This window comes from Anguilla rostrata, chromosome 14, assembly GCF_018555375.3.
Source record: "Anguilla rostrata isolate EN2019 chromosome 14, ASM1855537v3, whole genome shotgun sequence".
Taxonomy (NCBI): Eukaryota; Metazoa; Chordata; class Actinopteri; order Anguilliformes; family Anguillidae; genus Anguilla; species Anguilla rostrata.
Window position 1 is genome coordinate 25445510 of NC_057946.1, and position 20815 is coordinate 25466324.

General features: G+C 42.8%; 1 protein-coding gene across 2 annotated transcripts; it reads right to left on the minus strand.

Moving 5' to 3' along the window:
- Positions 1-656: 656 nt before the first annotated feature.
- LOC135239523 (eosinophil peroxidase-like) lies at positions 657-13238 on the minus strand. 2 transcript variants are annotated; one of them, XM_064308220.1, is made up of 16 exons: positions 13138-13238; positions 12807-12875; positions 12399-12486; positions 12049-12224; positions 11596-11728; positions 10603-10732; positions 10132-10332; positions 9614-9947; positions 7492-7652; positions 6973-7231; positions 6600-6770; positions 6086-6323; positions 5725-5924; positions 3289-3326; positions 2887-2940; positions 657-1892 (listed from the first exon to the last, which is right to left on the minus strand). In XM_064308220.1, the coding sequence occupies exons 2-16, from the start codon at positions 12871-12873 to the stop codon at positions 1869-1871; spliced, it is 2274 nt and encodes a 757-aa protein (XP_064164290.1). In that variant the 5' UTR covers positions 12874-12875; positions 13138-13238; the 3' UTR covers positions 657-1868. The 2 variants fall into 2 exon arrangements, with proteins under 2 accessions (XP_064164290.1, XP_064164291.1); XM_064308221.1 differs by lacking the exon at positions 2887-2940.
- Positions 13239-20815: the final 7577 nt, after the last annotated feature.

Here is a 20815-nt window from a genome sequence, read left to right on the forward strand (position 1 = left end):
CCTTTTTTGGTATCACCTCTGTCGAGGTTCCAAGCGAGCTGAGGCTATACCAAAAGGTGACGTGAAAACACTGCAGATCACTGTTTGGTCAGAGCAACGTGTTTCATGCGGCGTCGCTAATGACAACCAGCTACATTAACGGGGGTACTATCTGCAGTGGAAAACGAAGTTCCTGGTACCAAAAGCGAGTAGAGTCGAGTCGAGTTGAGCCGGTACCATGCGGTGGAAAAGTGGCTAGAGAAGGATTAGGCATAATAATGTATAATTATGAGGTGAGCATCAACCGCTGCATATGTAGAGGTCTGGGTGTAATATGGAAAAGCACATGCCTGTATTGACGCAAAGGCTATTTTGTGTACAATGGTGGTTATTTATTTTAGATAGCCTGAACAGTGTCAATCTCTCTGTGTTGTACAGGTATGAGGCCTACCCCACCAACTCTTAGCATATTGTTCTGGCATGAATCAATAACATACATCTATCAAATTCTCTATTGTATATATTTTTCATTATTATTTAAGTGAAATTGTACCCAAAACTGGAATTCAAAGCTTGTTGTGCTGTGCCATGAAAAACACAGAAATCAGTGTTCGTGCACTAAAAGAAATGGCATGAAAGCAAGAACATACAGCACGCAAGATCAAATATACAAGATATCATAAACACAGCAGCCGTTGCACAATAAAGTATCAACCGGCACTTTTTTTAAGCAACTTTTTTATTGATCTGTGAATGATTTCACATTAACTGGTGCAGCGTTTTTATTACGGTTTATTACATGGAGCAATTATGGCAAAGCAAATTGTCTGGGCGAATCGAGTTTGAGCTGGTGTTTACCATAACCATTGACTTCGTCATCTTTGACCAAAGTGTCACAATCGGGTGTCTTGAGTTAGAAATGGGTGAGCTATGTAAATCTTGGGACTCATTTATTAAGCTGTCTCCTGAGCACGGATAGCACATCCCAACATTTCCTTAGCTCTCATTTCGTAATGTTAAGTTAACGCTAACCATGCTTTGTGATGTTGGCTCGTTTACCAGCTATCGATTGGCGCCCTTCCAGCCGAAAGGCTGAGGTCTAATTTGCCATAGCGTTGCCCAGGGAGTGCGAGGGAATCGGAGATTTTACTTTCCCTGGAAGAAAACAGAAACTGAGGCCTGGTTGCAAGGGGTTGGAGGGGACTCGCGAGGGTGTTCCAGCTAGTGGCAGACAGCGGAGCTGAGGTGGGAGTCGTGGTGGGGGTGGGGGTGGGGGGAGGGGGGATGTTTTTTCTACACTGGTGTCTGTCTCCGAAACAGCCATCCCTTGCACATCAAAAAGAGTCAGCATAGAGATGTATGTAAAAAAAAAGCAGCTGAAGCAGTACTTGTGGAGATCAATAACCAACTAAATCTGCTCTACTCGGGCAACATTCATGTGGGTTTTTGTGAGATCAGCCATGGTTGGTTGATCCTTTGTATGGCGGTTTATTTTCTGAGGATGTTCTTCTTATTGAAAAGTTTTGAAATTATGAAATTTTGATTCGTTTTTATTGTCTGTGGTATATCATTTGATGTTTTTGTATTGAGAACGAGGAAGATGTTGAAAATAAGGGTTTGCTAATGCTCTTAATGTGCTATCCTCTGGGCACAAATTGCACTATATGATGTATGCATTCTTTTACCAAAACATAAAATCAATCCGTCAAACAAGCAGGTAGAACTCAGGCACTGCTAAGGTAAATGCCTCTGGCTACATGTTGATGAGGGTTCTGGCGGTTGGCAATGATCTCCAGGAGGATAATAATTTGATTGGGGATAGTTGAAGCTCAGTTGAACAGTGAAGGCCTAACTGCTGTCTGCCAGACTCTGGGGGCCACGAGAAACCTTCAGACCTGGGGGCCCCAGGGGATCTGTAAAGGAGAATAAGAATCATACACTCTCAAGACAATCACAACTCCACCTGCTATTACTGTATATCCAGCTGCTGTACACACAACACTTGCAGTAAAGTAGAGACAGTAAAACTACATAATACAGCTCATTACACCTCTTCAACACACACACACACACATACATGCATACATACACATACATGCACATACACATGCGTGTGTAGAAATTGTCCATGTGTAGGTGTCCTATTGTCAAGGAAGTTACACCAAGTATTCACTGTCCAATATCAAGATGAGTATTCAACAGGCTTTATAACTATTGTTACAGACATAGACAAGCTGCAGTTACACAAGATATAAATGAAAGAAGATAAACCATATCTTGGCTCTCACAAGGCAATCACAAGAATGCTCCAAGACTAAGGTTCAAAAACCAGCAGACAGTAGAATATTCCAAAGAGACCTGGCCTGAAACGTAGAATGCCAGACCTAGATTCCAACTAAAATGTAAAGACAAGCCCACATTTTATGTAGTTGAAAGAGGGGGAGGGACACCCCTTTTTCTCCTGGCATACTTTATGATCTGGGGTGGAATTCAAGGGTTTCAGATTTCTTCCTTTTTATATATTATTATTGGTTCAGGTCAATCTACAATACAACACATTGTTTTAAGGTTATAAGGAAATGAACCCTTTCCAGGTGAGCATTATGGTGACAAGGATACAAGTTACCAAGTTACAAAGCAACCAAGAAACCAAGTTCCAAAGCCTGCAGTAACACTTTGGCTTCTGCTTATTCTGGTATGGCCTGACCCAGATTCTTCAACATAGTTCCCGTTGGTGTATTAACCAATTTTAAGGTATGAAATCCTAAGAGTATAAGGTATGTTGGTGTGAGGTTTCCCTGGCCACCCCTGTTGACACACACATAGACACCCACGCACACACATGTACTGGGAATCTGTTGCTGCAAATGTTTAGGGGAAGACAAAGAGAACAAGGTCTCATTTTACCTCATTGTCCTGGATATTCCTGTCACCACTTTGGATCAGAATCTCGTTTTGAAACTGAAATTCAGAGAAGGTAGAGACCTGTTGACTGCATGTCTGCTATTGGAGGCGGGGCTTCTCGCTGAACTGAGAGGAAGAGCTGGATTCACATGGTGTGCTTGGATAAAGAAAACCCTGACAGACCAACCAGAAGGTTTGGATTCATGCTATTTTAGAAATCAATGCTCTTCACCCACAGTTATCAGTAACTGGAGGAAAACCTAGCCATTAGATAAACACACTGCAGGACTGGATTTCCTGTGGTTGATTTCACGTAAGATCTTGTGAGGCTTGGATTGGTGAGAATGAACATGGTTTTAGATGGCCATGCGAGCAAGCAAACAACAGTATTTTCTTTCCACTAACCTGGAATTTGCTGATATCAGTCTGGTTGCCATCTGAGCCTGTAATGTCAAACATCACAAATGACAAAATGATGGTGACAAGTTGTGTGTGTGTGTTTATGGGTGTGTGTCTGTGGTTCTGTGCGTGCATGCAAGATTATATGCAAGAAATTAGCGCCAGCAGAAATCGAATTTTTACTGCATGACTTGAATTTGTACTATTTGTACTATTTGTACTATATACAATTAGACAATACAGGCTGCATGCTAACAGTGTTAGCTCTATGAATGGCTGCCAATGGATGGCACTAGCTTAGCTCCTTCCTTAAGATCTACTCTAATCCATCTCTAGTGATCAAATTAGTCTAGCATCATATGCAAATTTAACTTGTTTTACATTAGCATTATTGCAATAACTTTCTGCATCAAGTTGGAGCGACCGATTCAAAGCCCTGACCCTTGCCTACACTGCCGCCAACAGGACAGCCCCCATCTACTTGCAGGACATGACTCAATTCTATGTGCCTGCTCGACCACTCCGCTCTGCGGCAGCAGGGCGTCTTGCAACCCCTCCCACCCGCCCAAAGGGATCACAGAGCTTCTCCACCCTAGCTCCCCAGTGGTGGAATGAACTCCCCGTCCCTCTCCGAACCTCCCCCTCACTATCCATCTTCCGCCGTGGCCTGAAGACTCATCTCTTCAGACTATACCTAGAATAACCACCACCACACTGTGTATATATATATTAAAAAAACAAAAAAACAAAAAAACAAAAAAAAAAACCCTTTTTCCTGTCACTTGTTACATGTTGCCCCATCCCTGCACTTCTTGGTAAATTGTATTTGTCTTAATACTCTAGCTTATTCTTCTGCCTAGTTTGGCTTTGCAGATGTTAGACCAGGATAGTGTTCTTTGTTCTCGGCTAGAAATAGCTTTACAAAATAAGTAATTGTACCTTACTGAACCCGTGTTCAGCAGTTGTCTACGATCATGAAAATGCACTTTTTGTACGTCGCTTTGGATAAAAGCGTCTGCTAAATGAATGTAATGTAATGTAATGTAATATAGGCTCACTCTATAATGGAAAAGGGCTAGCTTTAGCTAATTTGACATATCCTTTATAATTAATGTGACAAATGTGTTACCATTAGCTAGCCACAAAGACATCTCTGTAAACTCTTGAAATCTTGTGTTCACTCTTGAATTCCCTGCTGAAAATTTGAATTCAAACCAGTGTAAACTGGTCAAGCTGGTTTAAGCTGTGTTTTTGACACTTTTAGCTGCTACCCAACCAGCTGTTCACCAGCTGAGCAGCCTATATAGTCAGCAAGTCCACCAGTTGACCACCAGCTTACTCTAGCAGCTTAACCAGCTTTCACCAGCCACAGGCCAGCTATGACCAACTGGAAGTTCCAAAAATACTGGTTAAACCATCTTAGAATCCCAGCTGGTCTTAGCTGGAATTTTCAGCAGGGTTAGCCTACCTGCCAAAACAGCATTCAAATGATAGTATGATTGCAAACAGTAGACAAGTTTTTTTAATCTCCATTGTTGTTTACAATTGTCATTTAGTAGGTATTGGTAACAAAATTACAAAAATACGGACATGCATACGCGCAAGCTATGCAATGATATTTTAACTTTGCTACGACAACAGCCATAGTATGTAAGTCTGAATTAATTATTTCTGTGTATTCCAGACAAATACCTTGCTTATTTTGTGTGAAACATTATGCTTTAAAGCACCAGAGACCCGATAGACCTGCTATTAAGATATGACATTACTTCTTTGCATACATCATTTGTTTTTGCAGGAGCACTAACGTTATTGGCCATATCATATAAATACATACTGCTGCAAGTAAAAGCTTAGGCTACATGTTGGTGATAAAGTCTAGCCATATATGTAGGTTTGTTTGGTAAGGCTGTTCACTTCTATTCACTTCTTGAAAATTAAAATCATTTGTAGCTACTAGGTATTTCAAAATGGCAGTTGGTTTGCTTGGTGAAACACGATTCACAGGAAGTTTGCAGTTGAGTAATCACCGAAGTGAAGCACTACCTAGCACACTAGAATTTATAGCTAGCAAAGCGAAAAGTTACATTCACTTTTCATATGTGCTGCTTTTTTACTTGGAAAAGCATGGAAGGAAAAAACACAACTTAAAATAATAATAATAATAATAATTTGCTAGTTGAGCATAGCCTTCGCTACGAAACTGGAGGATTTGCTTTGCACCTGTGAGTCAAGTTATGCAATTCAAATGTAATTTTATAATACAATTATTCAGTTAAAGCATTACAAATTCAAATTTCTGCAAAACAAATTTGAGTTCCGCAATTCAAATTCAGTTTCCGCTAATGTCTGCACTTAGAAAGTGTCTGCATGTGTGTAAGTATGTGCAGTAATATTAGTGTCTTTATGTTTTCGTCTTGTCTAGGTTAGGGTGTGACTTACGTTTCTGGATCCAGGGCCTGAGGTCAAAGGCAGGAATGGCATTACACTTGGTGTAGCTGAATACACGCGTGCGGCACAGGAAGGGGTCACGGGGGACGTCTCTGATGCCTGTGTTGTCACAGATGATGCGGGCCAATGAGACACTGGCCAGGGAAGCCCTCTGTCTGATGGTGAACACGTCCTTGTTCTGCCACCACAACCTGAAATGTGTATCGGGGTCACGTTACTAACATTGCTGATATTCCTGTGCACTGACTCAGAACAATGGTGCGGTTAGAAGAGACAAGCTCATAGCAGACAGCTGCTACTACATAGTCAAATCCTAAAATTAGAAAAAAACCAAAAAAAACTCCCAACTCACCTGTCTCCCTGGCGGATCTTCTGAAACTGATTGGCGATTAGGCAGGCAAAGAGGGGCCCCACGCGGCCCCCGGGGACGAAGGGCTCTGCGACGCCCCCCAGCCACACGTCGATGTTGGCGGGGGTGCCGTACAGCTTCAAAAGTCGCTTAGCCAAAGAGTGGTTTTTCAAAACCCGAGCCAATTGCGCTAGGTTCTTTGGCTGAGACAGGCCACAGAATCTACGCCATTCGTTGTAGCCTGGAGTGAACAGAGGAAGAGACAGAGATGAGCACAGTGTGAATCAGAAATAGTACGGACAGAAGGATGGGACAAAAAGACACAACATTTCAGGGATTTTGGGGATCCAGAGAGTGGAGCGGGGCAAGGCGTTGGGGAGGGTGTGTAGGTAGAGGATTTGCCGTAGGGACTGGGGTAGAGGTGCATAGACAGGGGGAGGCAGAGGAGGCACACTGGGGAGGAGGGCAGGGACAGGAAGGGAGGTGGAGGCGCAGTGGGGTTCATAATAATCCTCACCAGGGATGCCGTGGTCACGACCACGCTGCATGTTCAGAGCACCCAGGTCCAGCGCCACGTGGTCGGTGAACTGGAACAGCCTATCACGGAGCGAATCCACCATCATCTGATCCTGTATGTTGAGCTTGGCGGGACGGCCAACCAATCCCCGAATCAGGGGGTCTATCCCACCTGAGAGGAGGGGGAGAGCTGAGTTTGCTGGATGTGTGCAGGTAACCCCCCCCCCCAACATGTGTCCCATACCAATGCTTGTTTATCATCACTTATTAATGACTAGTGATTTTCTACTAGAGCCCATATCTCCGGCATGCAGTGCTACAAGTCTACAGTGAGTCCTCTCTAAAGACAGAAGACAGGCAGCTCTTCTACAAACCTTCAAAGACCACCCTCCAGGGGGTGAAGAAAGCCTTATGCAGTGGCACACTGGGGAATTTTGTGTGTTCCCGGTAGTTCTCATCCAATCGGAATATGAAGGGCTGGATGGCGAGGTGGGCGAAGCGGTAGGCAGCCGTGGCGAAGACGTTGGCGATGGTGGGGTCCACTTTCTCATTGTAGCCAGGGTATTTGGAGAGGAAACGAGAAAAGGCATTGGGTCCAACGATGGCTTTCAAGTAGTCCCGGAATATGATCACCTGGAAGGGGGTTGGGGAGCGGGAGCGGGGGGGTGGTGGGGAACAGCAGAGTTGTGGTCTATATGCAGCGATACTGGCTAAAAGCTTTAGAGAGGGTTCCTGTAGTTACTTAAGCAAAGTCAGAATGTTTGAGTAGAAATCGCAGGTGAACAAACAAGCCTCAGGCCCTGACCGTAGTGCACTAATCTCGCTGTGACTCTGGGCCCCTTTCCTCTCAAACTGAGGCCCATTCCTGTGGCGCCCCCTGGTGGCGCTGTTACCTGATGGTAGCCGCCCATGATCTTGCGCGCCTCCTGGTAGAGCGTCTCGCCGTTCCAGTGCGGGTTGAGCTGGCGCAGTGCCCGCGCCAGGCGGTTGTGCTCACGCAGGAACAGAGTGTGCAGGGAGGTGAGGCCAGTGTTCTCATCCACACGTTCGTCGCCTGCAAGAGCGCGCAAAAGGGTTACATCACCAGGTTACGCCAGGGTAGAGGGCAGCAGTGTAATACAATGACTGTTCAGTTGCACATGTAACCCGAAAGGTTGCAGGTTTGATTCCCAGGAGGGCATGGTATGTATTAAGCATCAGCAACAGTATGAGAAATCATTAGTACTGCAATAGCAACTCATATCAGCCTAAACGTTGCCATCGGTTCCTATGTGAGGATTGAACGGGTGGTGTTCAATTTATTACTGGACTAAGAGCTGTTGACATCATGAGGGACCTGACCAATGGCCAATAAATGTTTTAGTTTCATTGCGTATCCCCACCCATAGTTTCAGGCTATTTAAAAGTATTCTCTCCTGCTAAAACAGCCTCTTTGAGGGTAAGTGAAATACTCATTTGCCAAAGAGAATTGTGGTCTGCATCATCGATATCGAATACTCTACTCTCCTCGCAGGTTCATTTCTATGAGTTAGCAGATAATGGACAACACCAATAAAGTTGCAGACTCGTGCAATGAAGTTCAGATACTTTACCAGCACTATTATTGTTAAACTGAACAGAAATAACTAAAGTAATGTTTGTTACAAACTTGCATTTTTGCTTCTTTTTTTGGTATATCTATGCTTACGACAATGCATTGGAATTAGCGCATATTATTAATAGCATTCATAAAGACTAACAGTGGTTGGGAGATTGTAAGAATGATACATCTTTGAATTTCTCTACATTAATACACATTAAACAACAGATAATTATTTTGTTAGATTTAACAGGAAACTTATTAATCATACTACTTACAGCCATGTATCTCTCAAGGCTCACAAAGAACAAAAAGCTAATCAATCATCTTATCTTAAAATGAGCTATTTAACAGTCACATCACAAAGTGTCTTTTAATAAACTTAGCAACAATGGGCCTCATTCACAAAATTCTTCATAAATTGTTTTTATTTTGGTCTTAAAAATATTCCCACGAAAAACCAAAATGGGATTCATGACACATGTGCAGACCTTTGTTTTTGTGCATATCCCAGGTGTATGAGATGATGAATGTTCACTTTGTATATTTTATGCACAATCCTGTTTATGTGATTAACGTAAGGAAAAAGCCATGAACAAATACAAGATAAATATCGAAATGTTCTTACACACAGTTTATGATCAAATGTAATCGTATATATGTTTCCTGAATGAGGTTCAATGAAACTATGTAATGTTCTTATCAAGTGGTTCGTAACATTAGGCTATATTGTAAAATAGGACGTAAACTAATGTTATTGAGAAGAGGACTATAAATAGTAAAGAACATATAATGTCATATTTCAGTGCAGAAATATACATTCACCTTAAAGGTTTGTTTGCATCAAAGCGTGTGCTGGAAATTATTACTGAGAATCTGGGTTAAAAGTTGAAATTCACACATAGACCGGAAGGCCACAGAATTTTGAGATGCTTGTGTAAATTTTACAAATTGCATTTGGTGCTGTTGAGCATTGGGGATATTGTTTGCATGTCTAATGTGTGTTTTTTTTACCCACGTGTGTGTGTTTACTTTTTGGTGGGACCGTTTGGCAGGAGTTCAGTGGGGCGGTAGGGTAGCAGGGCATCTTGCCCTTGCCTAAACAATCCTGAAGCTTTTTTAAATAGGGATTTTATGCCTGATTTGAAATGTGTATTATAGTTATTGAAATTAATTTTTAATAGACATTTGGTGGATGTGTGGTGAATACATCCCTCTTTGATAATGTATGGTTATTTAAACTATTTTCAGCCACTTTACAAAGTGGTTTTAATGTGATTGTAAAAAAAAAGTGTCAACATATTTTACTAAATCCTCACCTCCCCGAGAAATGCAATGTCATTCTAAAGCTGTCTCCTGCCTGATATTTGAACCTCTTGTTGCAAACTGTGCACTACGCTCCTACACAGACAGGGGGCGACTCTGCTGGCACTCACCTGCTATGAAGCAGGGCACCTCTTCCAGTCCAGAGGAGTTGGTGATTTTCCGACGAGTCGCGCACATGTTGGGCGCCTTGGTAGTGAACGGCAGGAGCTCCCTGCCCCCGTCTTTGAATCTCTGGTTGATGCGCAGTAGCCCCCCGTTGTTGGTGAAGTCACGCAGGTTACGGGCCAACGCGTCCTCCGAGCCGTACACCTGCCCCACGTCCAGGTAGGCCGTCAGGGAGTTGATCTGCTCCCGAACGTTGTTCCCCTTCTTGCAGGCTGGTGCGGAGCGCATGAAAGGGAGGCATCTGGTATTTTGGGAAAAACGAGGGTCCTCCTTCGGGATCTGATGAAAGACAGAAGGGGGGTAGAATGGGGATCGAGATCACACTCCCCAGTCATGTGTGTCTGATCGAAATGTCTGCACTGGATAGGAAATATAGCGTCCAATTAAAACAACAGAAAGTATGTGGAGTTTAAATGGCAGATGGAACGTGTCAAAGGTTGCTGAGAAGAGGGAGCGTGCTGACCGGAATGGGGAAGCAGGGGCTAATTCGCTCGCAGCTTGTTTCACAGTTGACGCCGTTGCTGAAGGAACGGATGCTGGGAGACATCGGGGTGGAGGTCAGGTCGTGGTCGACCCACTGGCCAAAGATGGTCAGCAGGAAGGTGAACGCCTGGTCATTGCCCACCCTAGATGCGGCCAGAATCCTGTTGGAGACCTCTCGGACCTCGAGAAGGGGAAAGAGAGACAGAGAGAAGGAAGAGAGAACAGGGTAGTGAAGGGTTGATAGAAGGTGAACGAAAGAAGAGAGGTGCAGATGAAGTGAGGGAGAAAGGGAAAGGAGGAAAATTTGGAGGTAATACAAAACATGCAGGCTTTACTGCGGCTGCAATGTGTGCTTGCCTCACTGTAGTAGTATCATGCTGCTTTTATTTGTCTCATCTGGTTGTTGGGATGGTTATAACACAACAACAACAATAATAGTGATTAAAAATACCAGGGGGAGTAAGAATCCATTGTAGCTTCTTTTGGGGTCCCATCCCCTGGGTTGGGAGAACCCATCCTCGTATTTAGGGGGCAGCCAGCGGGTGAAGGGCGTGTTGGAGGCCCCACGCAGAGGAAATTTCCTGGGAAGAGATGAAATAAAATGGACAAAATGTAGCCCATTTGAAGTAAGTGTTTATCAGAAATGAAATAACGTGACTGTGGTCGATGCGGTCTCCTTTCAGTGCTCTCATGCCTAGTTCTTGGCCAATCAGTATTCAGAATCTGCTCAACTGACCAACCCCTCTGAGCCAGTCAGAAGCTAGAGACAGAACTCGGTTCCACCCTCTTCTTTTGAGAGAATTTCACGAGGAACAATAGGCGAGTATCAAGCAAGTAGTGGTGAACATCTCATTCCAAAACCATGAGCATTAATATGGAGTTAGACCTGTGTTGTTATGCCTCCCAGTCTACTGGGAAGGCTTTGAATTAGATTTTGGAACATGGCTGCAAGGATTCGCTTCCATTTAGCTACACGAACATTGGAGAGGTTTGGCGCTGATGTTGGACGTAAGGCCTGGCTCGCAGTCGGCATTCCAATTCTTCCAAAAGGTGTTTGATGGAGTAGAGGTCAGGACTCTGGGCAGGCCAGTCAAATTCTTCCCCACCAAACTCAGCATCAAATAATTTATTTATGGACCTTGCTTTGTGCATGGGGGCGTTGTCATGCTGAAACAGGAAAGGACGTTCCCCAAACTGTTTTTCCACAAGGTTGGAAGCGCACAGTTCTCTAGAATGTCATTATATGCTGAGGCATTAAGATTTGCCTTCACTGGAACTAAGGGGCCTGGCCCAAACCGTGAAAAACAGCCCCAGACCAAGCGGCGTCGAGGTGCTTTTGGTCACATAGTGTACCTGCTTCTGCTTTGCTACAGGCAGCACCTCAAGAGTCAAATAATCGAGTCTTGGCTTCCACAAAGGGGGCGTGAAAGGACGTGTCACTCACAGATTGTTGCAGACGCTCGTGGCAGTTCGGTACGTGTTGATCTTTGGGATCAGGTGGCAGGACGGGGGCCGGACTCGCGCTGCACAGCCTGTCAGACGGGCGATAGTGCCCAGTTCATCAGGGGTGAGCAGATCTGAGGGAGAGAGAGAAAGAGAGAGATTCTGTGAGCTTATGGGAATGAGAGGTGGTCTGTCTGTGTGTGTCTGACGGAGTGTGGCACAGTGGGTAAGGAACTGGGCTTGTAACCGAAAGGTCGCAGGTTCGATTCCCGGGTAGGACACTGCCGTTGTACCCTTGAGCAAGGTACTTAACCGAAATTTCTTCAGTATATATCCAGCTGTATAAATGGATACAATGTAAAAAATGCTATGTAAAAAGTTGTGTAAGTCGCTCTGGATAAGAGCGTCTGCTAAATGCCTATAATGTAATGTAATATCTGTCTGTGTCTCAGACCTGTAACATTGAGCGAGCGTTTGTGCAGGTGGTGCGCCCTCTGCTGGATCAGTGTGAGAGTGTAGTCCATGTAGTCTGCAGCTCGCACTGCTGAGCGTGTGTCCCGGGCCGGCTGCTTCAGCAGACGCAGAATATCTGAAGGCCTGGGCGACCCCTTCTGCACACGGGACAGACTCCTGTCAGGGACAGACAGACAGACAGAGAGAGGCACAGAGTTATGGACAGCCACATACCTGGCTCTTCACTGGGGAAGAGGGAACATGCACACACACACATACACACGCATGCACTTATAAACACATAAACAAATTACAGTGTGAAATGATAGTGAGAGAGTGTTGTCCGCTTACTCTTCTCGTGAGTATTTGTAGGCTTCATCAACAGTCCTCTTGGCATCCTCCACAGCACTAAGAATGAACGATCCCCCCAGACTCTCTTCTGCAAAGAAACATATATGAGAATGCACACACAAATACAAACAACTGTAAGTTGTATATGAGCACTATAGGTGTAATGGGTAAGGAGCTGGTCTTGTAACCTAAAGGTCACTGGTTCGATTCCCTAGTAGGACACTGCCGTTGTACCTTTGCTAAATGCCTGTACTGTAATGTAATGTAATGGTACAAGCACTGAACATTTAACAAACGAACTTCAAACATGCATTTCATGTATTTCTAAACAGGTTTAAGGGACTCTCATGACTACGCTCATGTCCAGTCTTAGCTTGTGTCCAGTGATCCTTGTGAGGGCTCGCTCACCTGCAGAAAGTTGGTAGGAGAAAGCCAGGCACAGCCCCAACGCCAGGAAGCATGGAGCACGATTCATCTCTGAAAGGCCAGAGAGAGCCTGTATGTTAGTTACTGCATTCAAAAACAAACTGTTACCGCTGCAAGAAACATATCAGCTAAATTACTGCAGTATATATATATAATATAAATATAAATATACTTATTTTTAACTTTAGCCTTCATTTTCAAGCTCTGAATTTAAAAGGTTATTCATGCTGAAGTTAATTACGCTATTTTTGCATACTTGAGGGTAAAGAAAAAGAAATGGGTGGTCAGGAGATGAGATTAAGGAGTTCTTTACCTGAACAATCACACAACCGTTGTGCATGGCCTTCTTGAAGAAAAGTTCAGATGTCTTGCTCTATCTGCATCATTCTGTCCTTTATTTATATTCTTTGCTGAGCCAGCCCCTCAGCCTCCCTGCCCCGTCACAGTTGATGTCGACGGCTGTTAAAAACTCTTACTTCCTACTCAGATACTACCCTATAATCACTCAGTAATCACGCATTCACAGCTAGGCATGAACGATGTAACAAGCTATGTACCACTTGCCCAGTAAATTAATCTTAAGCATGCTACTATGAATCTTGTCATTTCAAATTATAAATAAAACCAGTATAAAGAAAAAAAACCTCTCTGTTTATCACCTGTGGCATCACTGAGGTAAAATATTGTTATGTGGAGTTGGAATTGGTCTTCTAAAAATTTGGCCCCTCGAACATTGGTTCCTCAAAAACAGGAAGGATCAGATGTGTAAAGCATTAGGTATTTTTTTTAACACAATGATGTGCATATTAAATGAACTTTATTGTCACCTTTCTTCCACTGTCCATCAGACACGGGGGGGGGGGGGATCCTGCTCCCCAGTATAAGCTTTATGGTCATTTTCCTGCAGGCAAGTCACAGACAGTTCCCTCACTGCAGCAGAATCAAGTTAGATTGTGCGTATCAACCTTGTATGGTATAACCTATTGATCCATCTTGTGGCTCTTCGGTGCAGCTAAGGTCATTGTCCACACCCTCGTCTTTCTGTTTGTTCCATCATCTTGCGGCTTTTCGGCAGAAATGTTTTTGTTGCCTTCACCCTCGTCTGGTCTGTATTCTTCCCCTTTTACCCGTTCCTGGGAACAGTCACTTCTGTGTGGCCCTGGATCAAAGTCAGGCCTCGGCCTCAGTATGACAGAGCTTATGAAACACAGCAGTTCTTGGCATTTGGATCGGTGACGGGGGCGGGGGCTCTTGTGGGTTGAGATGGATTCACGTGAGAAACGCGACAAAGAATCCTGCATATTATGCAACTTTCAGTTAAATTTTGTACTTCACAATGTTAATCGGGGGTTTTCAACCAGTTTTGATCCAGAGACCCCCATCCAGGCTCTAAGGAATCTCGGGAACCTTATAAGTTATATTTGAAAAAGGTTTCATATTTTCAAATAATTTCCCAACTTTGTGTGTTGTGAATTGTCATTCAAATGAAAGTCCATAATTTCTAAAAGTGCATACATATTTACATATTTTATATAAATACCTCATACTTTCTATTTAAAAACTAAATGTGTGTGTCCTTTGGGTGTTTTTATGTATGTTAACACACTGTTTAGAAACATAAATTTCCCATTTTGATGGCTCTAGTTGGAGTGCTCTCATTAGACTTAATTCCATCCATGCACTTCATAAAAATTAACGTTTTCTACATGATCTTTGCATACTTAACACTGAAAAAGCAACGATTGGCTTGCAAAGCACCAACTCCCATAGATACACGATCGGGCTTGATTATCTCCACACCGTACATACAGAGGAAGGCTCCGCTTTTTGGCTGAATGGTTTTCCTCTCATGGGCACCGATGGAGTAGGAGGTGAAGCTCTTCATTCATGAGTGAGGTTTGATTGGCAAAGGAGAAAACACGCTACTCAAGCTAGAGAAAATCGTTCACATCAAATTAATTAGGATAATAAACAGTAACAAATAAGATGTTAGCATGTAGCTACTAGTTGCTCTGGTAATTACCTCAGCTGTGAATTGTTCGGTGATGTCAACAGCACCATCCACACCACTAATCATCTAAATGGACCGTCATAGACAATCAGTATGCTGATCAAAGGTTGTCTTGTGGTCGCAATTGTACAAAAACAGAAAACTTTTCACTTGTCTGTGGACCGGGCTAAGTTCATCTGTACTCCCTTGCCCACTAATTGTGCTGTATCCCCATCAGGCTTTCAGCCATGTTTCGCTCTCTGCTGCTCCACCTCAAGGTCCTCCAGATCACACGCCCCAGCTCTACCTCAGTGCTTCCGCCTGAGTTATCCCACAAGATGCTGTTAAAATGATGTTGAAGCAATGTTTTAAAACAACGTTGACACTGCGCCTGAGAATACTGGTGTGCTTTGGTCGACACTGTGCATGGATATGCTGTACACAGTTGACCTGTAGGAAGTCGTTTTCGATGAAACTGTACACAAAATAACAGTGAGGTCTGTGGATGCTTGTGATTTAACCGTGGCATTATATGTGGAAAGAGATAATGTTGCTGAGTTTTTTCCGAATGTAAATTTTTGCCACTTTGAGGCCACAAAAGCTACATACCCGTTGTGGTCCGTTGTATCAGTGTGAGCTCCAGCGGATATCCAGAACACTCCTCAGATCTCACCAAAATATCTTGGGTAGATAGACTGTACTCTGGGTAAGTGGAAACATATCTTAATTTCATGTTTGGGTGAACTGCCCCTTTAACCTTTTATTTTGTTTGTCAATACAATGACTTAAAGCAGGGGTCTCAAAATTAGTCTCTGCTGGTTATTATGATTTCAGTTAGCATCAGTTTAGTCCTTGGAAACAAGGTCTGCAGGCTAATTAGCCAATCAATGACTTTGATTAAGCACTTAATTGCAGGAGCACATCGAAAACCAGCAGACGCAGTGGGTTTCACAGTGAGTGAGATCTCTTACTAAAAGCAGGAGCTTAATGAAATTTTGTTGTGCTCTTGCTTCATCACCACCCTTCTCTTTCTTGGCCACTCCATCACGTGGCTTTTCGGCAGAACAGTTATTCTCGTTGTCTTCACCCTTGTCTGGCTTATCTCCTTCCCCTTTCAACCATTCCTGCAAACCATCACTTCTGTATGGCCCTGGTTCAAGGTCACCTCAGCCTCTGTGTGGCTCTGAAAGTTTATGAAACACTTCATTTTCGAACGGAGGCTCCCATTCTGTGGGTGGCGACTGCACTGGTGGGTTGGGGCAGGTTCACATGATAAGCATGGAAAACGTGCAGCATGAGCATATTGTGCATCTTTCACAATTTAAGTGAATTATATTATTTCACAGGCTTTGACATATGCACAAAATCATTCTATATTTGAACATACTGTTAGTCTATTTTTGAAAAAAGATGGAGTCAAGCTATGAGCTCGGGAAAACAGGGACCACATTTATTTGGATGTATGTGCATTGCCTTCTGTGCCTTGGCTGCAGTATGTTCAGACACGTTGTTTTTCCCTGTCGCAGATCATGCTGGTCACCACAGGCTTTTGTGCATTGAACATTCCATACTACTATACTACATACTACTATAGATATTGGCTGTTAGTATTTAAGTAAGATTTTTCAGTTTGAAGGTCTGAAGTGTCCACATTTGGTAACGTCTATCGCTGATGTCGTATTAGCAATTCTCGATAACAGGCAATTACAGACACTTTCTCTATGAGTCTTCGCCCCCCCCAGTACGAACCCCCATATGGAAAAATCTGAAGTGTTAGGTGTTTTGTTTATACTTGTGTGAAGCCATGTAAGCCTTGTCTACATTTACGTATGACGACTCAGCAGGATGTCTATACTGAGAGACAGCAAAGATTAGTCTTAGGATGATTTATACATTATTTATCTGTTTATCACATCTTTAATTAGTTGTGTCTACTTTGACATAGTTTAAAAAAAAAAAAAAGCTTTTTTAAAATATTGAGTTACAGTATGTTTTTAATGTGTTACTGTACCTGCTGTTCTGTAGCTAAGCCTTTGGTGCTGGCATGGCACGGTTGGGTATGCACTATAAACTTACTGCCACAGGAAGAGACTCAAGGTCAAATGCTCCTTTGGGTTAAAATGGCAGTACAAGTGTGGGTAGGAAATGTCATTGGAAACCTTTTTTATTTTTTATTGTGGCTCCTGTGTCCTCTGTCCTTCATTGCGTCAGGATGTAGATTGCACGCTTATCATTTTGTATCTCATCCAAGCATTTAAAGGAAACTGTGAAGGACTCTGCCTTGTTCCTTCCTGTCTGTTTTGGAGGGAAGGAGTCTTCCCAGCACACCTGTGTTTCCTTATAGAATATTTTATCGATCTATGTTATGGGCTTATATAAAATTCCAGGGCAGACGTGGGACATTCCCGGACCTGTTACCGTCAGATCATAGTTATGGCTTTATGGTTGCAATAAAATAAGGCTGCTAGTACTATTACTACAACAGCAACAACCACAACAACAACAACAACTACTACTACTATTACTACTACTACTACTAATAATAATAATAATAACTGGGGAACAAGGAATGCATCAGTTTTAAATCATCAATAGACCTTTTGTTAGCTCTCGTGTGCATGCACTAATAATGCAGTGCCACACAGCTGGTCAAGAAACAACTGAGCAGCCGATTGTCCAATTACTTTTGGTCCTCTAAAATGGACAGGTGGGGAGCTATGCATAAAAGGATCACAGATCAGCTGACATGGATGTAAATAGCCTAAAACTAAAGCCGGCAGTCTGCACATCAACCGTGCATTCATTGTTTCATTTCAAATACAAATTGCTTGACTGCAGCGCCAAAACAACAAGCCTTGTGTCACTGTCCAAATACTTATGGATTGCACTGTATAAGGTTTGCGACACGCAGACATGCATGTCCACACTCCGTTTCCATTCCCGTCGTTCATGTTCCAAAACCATCGTATCATTATATTCACATCCTATATTGTATTTTATTTAATTTCTAACCTTTGTTACAGCATGCCAGCATGTTCCTTTAGTACAATCTTTTCATGTAGACTCATTAAGTTGGTAGAGAATTTTTGAATCATTAATTCCAAATGACCCTGACCAGGTAATCAGATTGCCTGTGTCTGGACTATGATCCCTTGGCCTCGACATTCATTATATAACCGACATCTTACAATACCGACATCTTTTTATTTCAAACTTCTCTTCTCCAAAGTCCAATATTTCATATGGATCCCATTTTTTTAAAGCACAAAAAACCTATAGCATAATAATATTAAAACTAATCCTGTTAGTCTGTGCCACTCTTTAATTTTGGTCTAGCTGTATACTCTTGCAAGTATATTTTATCTACGCCTTTTTACTTCCCTTTTCTAACCATCTGTTTACTGTTTACCACTACTTCTCTAAATATTTTTTCTTTGCTCTTACTAAAGAGATTTGAAGCTTCCCCTTCTTCTTCTACATTGGTCCTTCTTGGGGTTCCTTCTCATAGTCATCTTCTTCTGGGTGGGGCTCATCCTGGACTGCGAGCTGGTCTTTCCACCTGTGAACTTGCACTGAATAGCCGAGCATTTTTGTCACAATGTTCACTTTCCTCGTTTCTCCTTCTGAGGTTAGTACCCTCAGCAAACACAGAATTTTCCTGGACTTTCACTTTCACAGAGCATTACTTCAGACCAGACCTGGGTCAAATACATAATTGTTTTTGATTCAAATACTTTTCTGTCCTCTATTGATCTTGCCTGGGGTAATTGAGCCTGCCAGTATAACCAGAATGCAGGGTTTTGCACTTTTTGAGGGTATTTCATTGGTTCCAATACACCAGACAAGATTTGTAAAGCGTAGAAAACTATTTGAATCCAAAGCAAATACGTTTTTGGCCCGGGTCTGCTTCAGACCCTACCCGCATCCTCCACCCCGAGTACCAGCTCCATCCCTCAGGCAGATGTTTCAGGGTCCCTCAGTCTAGACTCAACAGGTATGAGTACTCTTTAGTGCCCCTGTCCATCAAGGTCCTGAACACCGTCTAAGCCAGGGCCACGCTACTAGGTATGTTTGTATTCACATGAGATGGGCTAGTGCAGTTGGGTCTGATGATTTGTATTTCTATTTTGGATGCGTATTTTATACAGCACACACTGTTGTGCCTAAGAGAAATTCCCCTTGGGACAATGAAGTCTACCTTAACTCATCGCTCGGTGCCAAAATGTTAGCTTTAGTATAAAATAATACAAATATTTTGCGCTTCGAAGCTTGAGCGTGCGGCAGCCTTCTTCCTTCAAGTGTATGCCCCGCCAGCCAGCACCTCCGTAATACAGGTGCGGGTTGTTAGGAATGGACCTGTCAAACCCAAACACATTCTTCCCCAAGGGACAGTGCTATTCACATTTCTTCCCCAGGAGTGCACTTCTGACATTATGGATTAATTTATATCACTTTAAAAAATATATATTTTACAAATTTGTTAAAAGATTTATTTTACAAATATGCCTGCTGATGCTAAATTAATTAACATAAAAAATGCCCTAATTCACAGAGTATTTTTTCTAGAAGTGGTATAGCTTGATGTTCTGGCTCCACCCTTTTTTCTTTCTTATTCCAGGGCCATTCTTCCATATCTACTTGATAAGGAAGATTCTTTTTTTCAGGCCATTTTGCTCATTTACATACTTTATCATTTTTTCAGCTCCTCATGGTTTATCTTCCTTTTTACATACTTTAAAGGCCAACACTTCTCCTGCTTCTGCTGATCCTTTAACTTCTTGTCAGCCCACGCTCCTCTCTGTATCCTTTTTAATTTTAGTTTTCTAATGAAAAGCATCACTGCAAGAAAGACACACAAGTGTATGAATTGAGATGCTTCGATCATCAACACCTAGTTATGCCAATAGGCCTAAACACAGTAGACGCATTGTTGTTACAGATTGGTAATAAACACAAATTTGAAATCTGAATATCATAAAGAGCACTCACTGATAACAGAGGTTGTGAAAGCCCTCAATATAAAAAGATAACTGGTGTCTTTTTATGTGACTCAGTGGTTGTACGAATGATGTATTACTCAGTTGGCTATGCTGGATTGTTAGGGCAATGAGTGCTGTATGGAGGGGGCTTCTCGCATCCTTTAGGAGCCTTTCATATTCTTTTTTTGCTTATCTTCCAGTCTCCTCACCTCTAATCATCCTCATCCTGATCATAAACTGCATATGCGCCGATCATTCCTTCTTATCGAATCCCTGAGTTTCTCTACTGTAGTTGCATCTACCATAGGCTTTGGCGTGCATCATACACACGCACACACTCCCTGTCCAATCAGGAACCACTTACATCCCTTTCACTCTCCTCTTCTCACAGTCATCTTCACTTTCACCTCCATTGCAATACGCTATTGTTGTCCTCAGCAGCTCCTTCCCCTCTTGTCTTATTCAAAACGTTACTTAGCGGTCATCTTGGCTCAGAATTTCACCATCTGCACAGGCAGTCTTGGTTTTCCTGTTGACTCCATCTTGTGGCTTTTCAGCGGAACAATTCACATTGTCTGTGCCCCCGCCCCGCCCTGGCTTCTTCCCCTTTTTACCCAGTCCTGCGGACACTGCCTGCAGCACAGCTACGCTGTTTTATAGGCCATTATAAATTTAGGTGACTATTATTTTCCAGTGCTGTACATGTAAATTGGTTAATTCATTCCCAAATTAGGTTTCTTTTCTGTTTATGGTCCCTGTCCAGGTCAGAGGTCAATAATTTGATTAAAGTGGCTATTTGAATAAGAACTACTTTAAAATTATTTTGCTCCAGGTGAGAATCAGCTGCTGGTGGTGGTCCTTTTATGATACTGACTTCTCTGTATTTTATATTTTATGTAAGATGGCGGTTACTTCTATTCGATAACCTGAACAGTGCAAAACTTTATATATAACACAATATATCAATAACATACATGTATCCAATTGTTTATTGCATGTTTATTTTTTATTTTCATATCAAA